Here is a 12,288-nt window from a genome sequence, read left to right as displayed (position 1 = left end):
TTCTAGGATGCCAATCTGGAAATAACACTAAGATTTATAATTTCAATTCAATATTCGGATGTAGAGAATCACTTGTATCGATGTATTTTCGGAGATTCTTATACTTAATTCGTAAAAATAAATATCCATTTCATAGTTTAGGAACTCTATGATGAATAAAATTTGTTTGAAATCGCTTGGGTGATGACGTCAAAGATGTATACTTAGGTTGTCCTATTATATTGACAATGCATATTTATCAATTATCACATTCAACATTAAAAAATATTAACAACTATATGATTGTACTTAAAGAAATGATGTTTAATTATAATATTAAAGGCATAATAAATAAAAAATATTAAGATATCAGTTATACTGAGTGAATATTATTATTTCTTGAGGAGGAAGAGTGACTAAAAAAATCGAATTTAGATTATTTACATTTGACAAACGTAAGAAAACTTATAAATATCCGTTGCAAATGAGAAAAGGAGGTTTTATTTAAGCCCTTTCTTGACAGTTATTACATTTTCCTCTATCCATAATTTTACTGCCATAAAGGAAATCCAGGACAACTTTAAGGGATACAAAAATTGAATTGCAATTAAATATTAACATCCCAAGTCGACTTGATGTTTTCTCGAGTTGTCAAAACACTACTACAAAAATAAACAAGATGGAAATTGAGATCATAAAAATTTAAAGTTGTGAGAAGAGAGGGAGAAATATAACCTACCAAAAAATAAAAATAAATAAAAAGCAAAATACACATGATCTATTCAGGTAAACGAAATTGTACAATAATAAGACATTGCGTCGTATTGCAGCAGTTGAGTCTGTACGTGCAGAACGGAACACTCATCACACTTGTATTTTTATTTTATACTAGTTTTGGATTCGAGTATTATCCAAACTCGAAAAAAATTGACTTTACTATAGTTCAATTTTTTTTTTTTTGAAAATGACTGGAACTTGCCCTACAAATGTTATTGGAAAAACTCAACTAAAATCGAACTCGATTGATCAAAACTCAAAATATTCGACTATAGATTAATATAATGGAAAAATCAAAATTTTATCAAAAATGAAGAAATAGAATTGGTAGTGATCATGAAGCTGAGATGGTAATCACTACACAATATAAAAGAAGCCTTAATTAATCTAAGTTATGCTTTGTTGTGATAATGTAGACACAACTTTTTGAAATACATAATTTCCTATTATGCAAATGAATATTTTCTAAATTTACATACCCATTCTTTGATTAATAGTAGTATTGGATTGGTCTAAAAAAAGGTAAAAAGACTGCAGTCCAATGAGTCAGGTCCTAAGGACCGGTCTTTATTGGTATTTCATAGTAACTACAATAGCTAAAATAAGGGAGTTACTCAATACGTCATTCCAACTGTTGAAAAAGACCAGACAGATTAGAAAAAAGACTGATTAGGAATGCAGTCCTAGGACCGATCCAACACTAATTAATAATAATGGACTGCCTTATTGAGGAGATATTCAATCTGACTTATCTAAATCCCAGACACTTTTACACAAACTCGACTTAACTCAATGCTCAAAAACAAACCCAAACCTGATTTTTATAACCATCTACAATCCATCACTAATTATTATCATATTTATGTTGTGTACTAGTTGCAAACATAAAAGTAGAGGAAGGATTTGAAATGAGGATTTACAGTACTTGGGATGAGGATCATGCAATTATTGATATATTAAACGTGTAACTTTGAACTATTTCAATAATAATGACTAAAATATAAGTATTCTGAGGTACATTATAAATTTTAAATGCCCTCATAAATAAATAATAACCCTTTAATTTTAATGGATCAAAATAAAATGATAGTATCAATCTATAGTAGGGTAGAAGAATGACCAATGTTATAATTGAATAATGCATTTAAATACAAAGTTTGGTTATACGAGTTGCAACATGTACACAACACACATACATATATAGCAATAGACAATAGGTATAGCGTATGATAATGTAGTTGTTGTTAATGCACAAATAAAATAACAAAGAATTTCCATCCAGCACATATTGTGAAATATCTATCAATGTATACGTATATGTATTGAAATTGTACATAGTTTCAAAGCTCTTTACATACCATGATTATGTATCAATATTATTATCAATGTTTCAAAATTATATTCATCATTTCATGCATGACCTTTAAGCGTAGAAACAACAATCCTACAAAATATAATTATGGATGCTACTATGCTATGAAATATACAGTTTATATCAATAAGAGTACAACTTATACTCTTCTGATAGACACCTTCTTGCCAAACACACACATCCAATGATTAATATTTATCGATCTATACATATAAATTTAGGGAACACACAAATATTAAATACCTCATGCCCAAATCCGTTTCAATATAATATATATAATAATCGATATAGAGTTGTTGTCTGATACAAACATTTATTCACTAGTAGATATGTATATGCTATTAATCCCTACGTACATATATGGTCATTTTATTTGTAATTCATATACTGATGGAGTCTTCATATGAAATATTCTTCAAGGTGCATCCAGCATTGACTATATTTGTATATATTGTATATGGAAATATGGCACCCTCCCAAGCCCATTCCCCCCTCTTATTGAGCAAATAAAAAAAAAATCAATTTTGTGATATAAATACATGGGCTCATATAAACAATCAAATGAATGAAAACAACTTTATATAGGCTTAGAGATAAGCTTTGGATTTCTGTCTGGAAATCATAGGTAGGTCTGAGACAGTTGTCCCATTAAGTAATTTGATCCAACTTCGTTCTGAACACGTATTAAAGTAATATTAAGTCCCCCATCAAATGCCAGTCTTGATTCAATCACACATTCTATTTTATTTTTAAAATCAGAAATTTGGGGTGCAAAAATGACTTTTAAAAAATATAAAAAAATCCGCGCAGTTTTAAATTGTGTTCTGGACAGAAAAATCCGGCAAAAAATATCTTCAAACCAAATCAGTGATCCCAGAACCATAGGAGTTAAGGATTTTCTACTTTTTGAAACAAAATTGTAGTTATCGTAATATAAAATTATCATCTTGTCAAGAAAAAAAAATGTTAAACTTGTCTTTTTTAAAAAGTATTTTTCAAACATGGAATTGATAAAAAAAAAAGCAGAATTTTTTTTTTCAAAAATCCTACAGACACTCCTGATGAAGGGGCAATTATATAATTTGCCCCCCGCCCCTCGAAAATTGATTCGATGCCGCCGGATCGAACCGAAACAAAAATCAGTCTTGAAACGAGTCTAAACACTGTTATTGTTTACAAGTTGAAACTCAAAATAAGATTAATTTTAATTCCAAAGGAATAATTTAGATTAAGACTTGTGATAAGTATATTATGCAATGATTGAAGTTCCTTTACTTTCATGTTCAATAGATTGAGAATGTTTTTTTTTTTTTTTTTTTTGCCCTTTAGGATGAAATTTTACTAATTAGCAATTAGTAGTGGGTAATTAAAATGACGGATGTAGTAATGATATAAAACGAAATTAAACGTAAGAAATTGTAACTAGTACAATCTGCATTTACAAGTTACAACTTATACATACATCGCAACTTGTGCACAACATTTTAATTGCCAACTACTAATTGATGCTATCATTTCATTTTGATCTATCAAAACTACTGGGCAACTATGTATTTAGGAGTAAATATAACTTTGGTCATTTGAACTTACTAGCGTGCTTCAGAATACACCTTATCAATCTGTAACTTTCATCAAAATAGTAACTAATATTAGACCATAAATATATATACCATCTACATCTGTACTTGTACAAAACATATATACGAAAATAAAAGGATTCGATCCTCTTCTCCCTCTTTCAGTACCTAGTACGATTAAAAGTCATCAAGACACAATTAAATGTTATTCTTTATACAAAAGAAACTTTCTAGAATTTAAAAAAAAAGAATAAAAGAATCCACTAAAAAAAGGAAGAACAGATCTCTCTCTTTCTCTCTTCACAAACATAAAGGAGGCAAAAAAAAAATTATGAAATTTAAAGAATGATGTTTCATGTATGAAGGTACTACATTATAGGTATATAAAGAGATATAAAAGTACATACATATAGAGTATTTGAGCTAAAGTAGGCCTCTTTCTCCTGTAGGTTACTTTTCCGACTGCAAGTCCCATATAACTAGTGTTGTGTCGGTTCAAATAATTATCAACTCTACTCCACTAAAAAGGTGAGTCGATTTTCAAATTCGAAAAACCAGAGATGGCTTGATTATATTTATCACTAAACCTCATCAAATGATTTTACAATCATTGGTCCTATAGAGTTCCACCGACTAGGTGTAAATGCACATTTTATTGCTACAAATTGTATACTTTAACAGAAAGAAATATACAGTCAAATCCGGATATTATAAAAATATGCTGAGAGTCAACGTTCTCTCAGATACCAATTTCTTACTACCTAAAATACTTCCCATAGAAGAAACACAAAGTAAAAAATCTGCTTAGTTAACTTTTTCATACCTTTTTCGCTATCGATTTCATAGGAATTCATGATAATGAAGAATTTTTTGATGGAGGATTTTTTTTCTTCCTTTTTTAGGTACAAATTGTAGTCTGGCACCAGCATTTTTGTTCCGTGTGTTTATTTTGTATTCGCTTCATATTGATTTTCAGTCAATACAGATACACATCATGAGTGCCCCCGAAAAACACATTTGCTGAAAGATATGCTGAAAATACTCGATGATCTCTAAAAAAACAGGATCTAATCAAACACGCGTTGCCTCTAAATAGGTAGTTTTAGTTAATCATAAGTATCCAAAAAATGGGATTTTTTATATAGTTCAGATGTAAGCTAAGTTCGGATATAGTCAACTTTTCCTCTGAAAAATAGCAGTTTCTTGTATCTGGATTTGACAGTACTTAACAAATTGTGGCGTGATAGCTCAAATATTTATGTACTTTGCAGAATGAAGCTTGAAAACATTCGTTTCAAAAGTCTGAATTTCTTTATTTTTTTACAGTCTCACAGTTACTAAAAAATATTAGGTCATGAATGCTCATCTCCACAATAGTACGTAAAAATAGTGTGTAGCTACTGGAATATTTCCTTTTTTTCCATTTCTAATTTATTGACTCAAGTCCATTCTTTAACAACTAATGTCGACACAACACTACATCCTTACATAGGTACATATGTATATGTATATACATAAATATATGTCTATGCCTGTAATTAGTAGAATTATCCCCATTATGAAAAAGTATAATTACATTTAAAAAAAGAACAATAAGTATAAATACTAATAAATACACAAATAATCCGTGATACACTAGAATTAATGAGTTCCTCTACAAATAGGGAAATATAGCTTATAAGTTATAAAAGCAAGGCCAAATTCCTTTATTAGTGACACTAACTCGGTTAAACGAATAAATAAATAAATACCATGTACATTTGTAGCTAAGAGATATCATCCTCCATAACTATGTAGGTATTTACAAAAAATGAAAGATTCAAATCTAATTTAGATTATTACCACCAGCCAAAAACGTAGACATATAATAATGACATAAGAATTGGTGTTCGGTTGGATTTTAAGTGATATTTTTTTATCGATCTGTACCGATATTTACTTTTCTAAAGGAAAGGTTGCACATAAAAAACTTTTAATTTTTCAATTTTCTAAATAAAAGAAAAACTTTAGACCGAATTAATTAAAATTAAGATGTTTTCAGACCGAAGCCTAGCACTATAAAGAACACTTCTTTTGTTCTATATATTTTTGGTCGAGGGGTTGCTGTTATTTGCTAATATATATATATTATTTTATTTTGATGGATAAAATAAAGAATAAACGATATTTGCTTAATAGATATTGTGTATACATATGTACATACAATAAGTCAAGTTCATTAACCATAAGAGGGCTCCTTACTACATAATATGATCTACAATCTTACTATATTATGTAGGCACATAGATCTCCATTAATTGCATAAATAATTAAATGATTACAAATACATGAATGTAATGATGCATCCATGTAGATTAATTAATCAATAAATCTATATAGCAAATACTCTTTTAAATCATGGCCTCTCAAATAAATATTTGAATATACTATATATTCCTTAGACTCGGGGTCTTTTTTATAGACCAAACGTGGTCCAAGACCTTGTACCGAAATTTAATCCTTAACAAATTGATTGAGGGCCAATCTTTTTTTAGTCTCACTCTAAAGACCGATTTTCTCACTATGAATGTTTTATGTACAAAAATGACCACTAGAGTTCCTCCTATCCAATCAAAACCTGACCTGATTTCAAACTGTAAACACAAAGAGGAAGTCGGAAATTTTGAGAAAAAAAAATCTAATTACTCACATTTTTCTTGTGATATAGACTTTGCTCTGAGCTTGAATTTTTCACATTCCATAAATGTTTAAAATCCTATAAGGTTTTGCCGTGATACTATCGCCTCACATCAGCTGACAGGGCATACTGGGCGTTCAACAGTCCGTATACAAGTTTTACACATATCGTTGATTTTATTGTATCTTACAACCTTTCTTCCAAAAAAGAAACCTAAAAAGGCTTAAAATCAGTTTGTAGTTATCCAATTCTTAACAAACATGGAATTATTATTCAATAATTATAGGGAATTGTTCACAGCTTAACAAGAACTAATTCAAATTTAACCAATAAACGTTCAGAATGCTGATAGGGGGAAGAAAAAGCAGAAACATGGAAAGCTGATAACAAAATATATTGTAAATGTATACGTTAGTGAGGTCTTTCAACCCGTGTATCAATTTTTTCGAGCAGTCTCTTTGAAATTCATATGATGTCATCATGTCGTTGTCCACGAATACAATTCCTGGCTTAATGAATTTTTCTTTGTGACCAAATAAGTTTAGTCCAACAAAATAGTATCAGTCTTGGACCAAAACCCAACACTAATACGACACACTTTAGAGTCTAGAATGAAAAGTCAAAGTCTCAGGTAGTAAGAAAAGAATTGGATAGCCATAACAAAGATGATGCAGGAGTATGACTCAAATGTCATACTCCTCACCATTCTTGTAGATATTATTGACTTTTTTTCGCGTAAAGAACCATTCCGGAATGCAATCAGGAGAAGAGACATGATTTACAATTCACGTTTCAGGTCATTTAATATAAACGCTGGCATCCCTTTTCATGGATTGAAATCTTATTATCTAACCTTTGTGGGAGATCTCCTTCCATTGAAGTACCGAATATTCATGAGAAGAGTTAAATAAACATTTTATTTCCTTTGAAAAAGTTTGTTTGTAGAAGAGGTCATTACTAAAATAAATATTTAATTAAATAAACATGAAATTGATTTTCTTTCCGTCATGGTAAATCTGTTGTAGGCATCATAGGTGTTGTGTGTCAAGATCCTCTGCAAGAAAAAAAACACCAAAGGATCAAATAGATTACTTTACGATATCATGAGGAACATTTGATCCCCAAAGCATCCCAATATAATATAAAAAATGAATCCATATAGCATATCTTTAAAGGATATAAAAATATAAACGACACAAAGTATACGAATATAATGACAAAATTGGTCTCAATATTCATAGGTAGGATTAAAAACAAATATGAGGAATAAATAAATAAATTTTTATTTGGGGTGTGTTCTAAAATTAACTATTAACATCTCCTCAGCAATTATGTCCATCCATAAGTGCACTTAATGGGGGGCCCTTTAGTCCAAGATGAATAAATATTAAGTTTAAACCAAAGTATTTGTTTATTCAATACTTTAGCAGTAGTTATTGCATTTGGCAAATAACAAATCAATTTAATGTAGTTATTATTTTTAATACTAACGCTAGTAATAAAAGTGAAGTGTATATTTTTAACTTTTATGCATGAATGATGAAGACGAAGACGCATAGAGGCAGTAAGTCTACGTTTATACGTGCATAACAAATGTAGAATGTCAGTTCGAGCTGGTGGTGTCTTTGTGAATTAGTTATTTTTTTCTCTTTGCTTGCCTTTCTACTTCTATAATAAATGCAGCAGGAGCAAGCATGCAGTTTTGTCTTGCAATCAAAAATGCAACAGCAAAAACAACTACTACTTCAATTAAGATAGCCATTTGTATCTATTGCATACATGTTATTTGGTGGTTTAAAAGGTAGGGAGTCACACCAGGCGTCGTCTATTAAACATCCGTTATAATAATAGGACTAATGTGGTTTGATGTCTAATGACTATGTGTCTCTTACCACACCCTCATCTAAATCAAACAACCTTTAGTTTCCCTTTTTATTATTTTGTGTTTTCAAGGGTCAGCAGCATATGAATGTACGACAATGTTCATCGTATCGGTAAGGACTCACGTCTGAATCATTTGAAAGTGATTTATATAACCACTTGGAGTTAATCTCTCATTTCTATTGAACTCTGTAACCCGATCTCCAAAATGATATCTAATTTGACTATTTACTCTTATCGACGAATACTTCTTAATTGAAATTTAAAAGTTTATTTACAAAACTGCCCATTTGGGCATGCTTCATGATGAAATTACCTTCTCGATAATAATTATTGTATTTCTATAAAGTGACCTTTTTAAATAGAAACTTTGTCTGTTTCTCCACAATTTACGTAACACCTTGTCACAGAAATGGCAGAACTTGCTACTCTCATCACATCAAATTCAAGGAATTACCTTGTTTATGTTTTAAAAAATTATGCGTAACGTAGAAACGTGAGAAAGGATGAACTGCGTGATTAAATAACCTAATTCAGTGGTTCTCAAATGGGAATACTTGAGATTTTGAAATATATATATATTTCAAAAATGGCATCAATTCAAAAGTCTACTGACCACAGATCTAGAATCTGACTCTCCCGCCATCTATTGGGATAAAAGCGAGTTAAGTTAAAGAAAAAGAATAAGTGAATTAGAAAAGTTTAACATAACAGACAATCTTGACACAGTGATTTACGTGCAATTTTTCAACTAAAAATGTTTTACAATGGTTAGGAAATGGAACCATATCTTGATGACAGTCCTCCATTGGCAGATTCCAGGATTCCTCCCGAACCCTGAGCATCAACAAAGTAAAAAACCAGGTCAACGTTAGTATTTTCTGTCAGAAGTTACTGAGCTCTGCATCTTGTATGATTTGTATCGTAAATCATATGCTACATATTTCCTGATCAACCTTATAGGAGAGTTTTATATTCCTGGCAATAGCGCTCATAGATTTGTATGGACCATCATCAATGAAATCCTGATTCCATTGGCAGCCAAACGTCATCTTGTGATCAACACGCTTTCCTTTGATTCATAATCACCTAGAAACTCTTCCAGTTCCTTCCCGACTCTCCAGAGAAAGAACCTTTCCAGGTTCCAGAAGTTTGCAATCTAAACATTGTGTTGTCCGGCGTGATTCACAACAAGACCACTCTGGCTTTTTCACCATTATGGAATAAATACTTTGTTATTCCATGCAATTTTTTTAACTGACGCCAAACACTTCTGGCAAGCCGCATAAACAACAACCAACCTCAAAGTTAGTTGTTACACAATGGCCATACGCAATATGTATATTTGAAAAATCGATTTTGTATTTGATAATGATACAGGAATATTGTTACAATAAACTATTTACTTTGAATTGTGATATTTATACAAGTCATTAGAGAATGATGAAAACGAGAATTTAAATAAATAAGCAAAAGATTTAAGAGCGATCATTATAGCACATACAATACATATATGTAAGTATTTATAAATTGTTTCATGTATCGTTTTTCTTTTATGCAAACACAATTTTTTTTTTTTTTTTTTATCAAATAAAAAGTTAAAAAAAGAAAGGAGAAAACAACTTGTAAGCTAAAAAAAAAATAATAATAATGGAAAAAAAAGTCAAAATAATGAAAATTCAATGTATGGTAAAACGAAATGAATCTCTCTTCAGAAAATAATAATAATTTAACAATTGCCTAATTGGAATGTTATATTGAATATTATACCTCCTCTTATATATTTCTAGGCTTTAAGTAGTCTTTTGCATTGTTTACGATAATTCTGATGTCAAACAACAGAACAGTATAAAGAAGATCCTTTTTATGAAGAAGCCAATATTTAATTTGCTATAATTTGTGATTTCTCAACAAAAACATAATCAATCGAATCAATTCTATCTATTACATCTCCTTCAAATGAATCAAAATATTGAAATATGAACGTACATTTGGGATGTATGTAAAATATGAATGAGCAATGACATGGATATAGTAAATCACGTAACCTACCCTATATCTCATTTGTAATTAAAGACCTTGCTTCTTTCATATGTACACTTAAATGTGTGTACATAATGCAATGTCATAGCTATGAATGAATTCTAATAATATCCATGGACCATACAAAGTTGTTAATTAATCCTTCCACCTTTTCCTTTCATGCAGCCACGACATCAAGTATGGGATGAAGAAAAGGATTATTGGATGATGCCACACACAAAAGCACTGTTCATACCTACATACGGCTAAAACAAAAGTTCAATGCCTTCTTTTCCACCCTTAAACGTAGGTATCTTTTATTGTACCTATATTTACGAACACACAAAGAAATTTGATAAAAGAAGGGATGAGAAGGACATTAACACATTCATCGTCAGTTACATTGAGTCAGCTATGATTGAATCAAGTTCACACGTATTCAAGTATATGCAGTTGTGGTGATTACACACCACAAAAACAATCTAGAACAAAAAGAAAAAGACTAATGCCTAATGTATCTTTTTGTACTTCATATATGTATACTCGTACATAGAGATAGGACGGATCTTGGACCCAGATCTAAACTACCCGGGTTAGCTATAATCCAAATATATATAAGCTATAATCGCTTGTTTAATCCAAAAAGATCCGAACTGACTTCGGGTACTCAAGCTTTTACGGATCTTAAAAAAGATCCGAGGTATTTTTTGTCTCTTCACGAGCCTCAAGTAATCTATGTATATATTAAATGCGAGTGTCTGTGTGTGAGAGTCCTGAAATAATGGCCAAACCAATCGATGGATTTTCCTGAAATTTTTCATATCGGTTTTAAGGCTTAGAGATGATTCTGGTAAAAATATTTTGGCCTTCAAGGCCATGCCTCCTTGATAATATCATTTTTACAAAAAACTAATTTTTTGACTAACAAACGAATATTTCCTATACAGCAAAAAGTAAAGACCGTAAAATTTTAAGAATGACTCTCGCCGCATGTTGGTATGTATCTTTGCAAACTTTTTATAAAGGAGATATGATAAGATTTAGAGAAGAAAAAGAAAAGAAAAGAGAATAAGTCGCAGGATTTTTGACAATAATATGAAAGATGAAGGAACGATAGTTAAACTTCAATATTTTTTCTTCTCTAAACCTTATAATCTCCTTTAAAATAACAGATGAGTTCAGAATTAATTTTAATTTCTTAATGTCTGGGGCAATACCGGGCAAACTTACTCTGTTTCCTTATAAAAAAAGGGTGCAAAGATATATACCAACACTAACAAGGAGCGCAAATAATTCTTAAAATTTTAATTTCCTAATGTCCCGGGAAACCTACTCATAAATTTAAGACTGGTTTTATATCTGAATCTAAAGTACTCAGATACGCTATAAGTAAATTAGTATTATCCAACATCCGAAAAGTCTTCAGGTACTCAAACTTTTACGGATCTTATAAAGCAAATAGAATTACTTTATAATTAATCCTAGGTAAAAAAAAATTATACTATTATAATGAACGTAGCATCTCTATTTATCTTCATTAGTACTTAAAGCGACATCTCCATAAACAGTTGCATTGTGTGGTTATTCCAATGTTTTATAAAATAATAATTATGACAATAACTAATAATTATGTTCTTATAGTAATTACATTGCCTTATTTATTGTTATCAGTAGAAATGTTACCTGAATCCGGATCCTATTTGATTTAGGTCCGAACTTCGGGTAAAATGTTTATAAAATTCCAGACAAATATCCCTCTTATTTTGGTTTCGGAACTGAATCCGAAATTAACTCGAATATTTATGTCCAAACTGAGCCCAATCCAAGAAAATGTGGATCTATCCTATCTTTACTTGTACATACAACCCAATATTTTATATAAATATTTCGTTCAATTATAGGCTTTGTAATCAAGCTTTCGGAATGATTTGATATGCTCAAGAGTGTTATAGAATATAGTTTAGAACCTTCATTTGATTTAATAGACTTAATTGGGCCCCCGA

General features: G+C 30.4%; 1 protein-coding gene across 11 annotated transcripts in view; it reads right to left on the bottom strand.

Annotated features, from left to right (window-relative positions):
* Positions 1 to 12,288, bottom strand: part of LOC121124185 (uncharacterized) — a 385,250-nt gene that overhangs the window by 18,499 nt on the left and 354,463 nt on the right. The window contains exon 7 of one of the 11 annotated variants that reach the window (XM_071891053.1): positions 7,273 to 7,436. The exons of the other annotated variants lie outside the window; for them this stretch is intronic. Within the exon in view, the coding sequence (XP_071747154.1) occupies positions 7,411 to 7,436 (26 nt within the window). The 3' untranslated portion in view covers positions 7,273 to 7,410. Of the gene's footprint in view, positions 1 to 7,272; positions 7,437 to 12,288 lie in introns of those variants that run through there. 11 annotated transcript variants of the gene reach the window in all.

Source organism: Lepeophtheirus salmonis, chromosome 9 (assembly GCF_016086655.4).
Source record: "Lepeophtheirus salmonis chromosome 9, UVic_Lsal_1.4, whole genome shotgun sequence".
Lineage (NCBI taxonomy): Eukaryota > Metazoa > Arthropoda > Copepoda > Siphonostomatoida > Caligidae > Lepeophtheirus > Lepeophtheirus salmonis.
The sequence above is the reverse complement of the archived record's forward strand: the minus strand, read 5'-3'. Positions and strand labels throughout refer to the sequence as shown.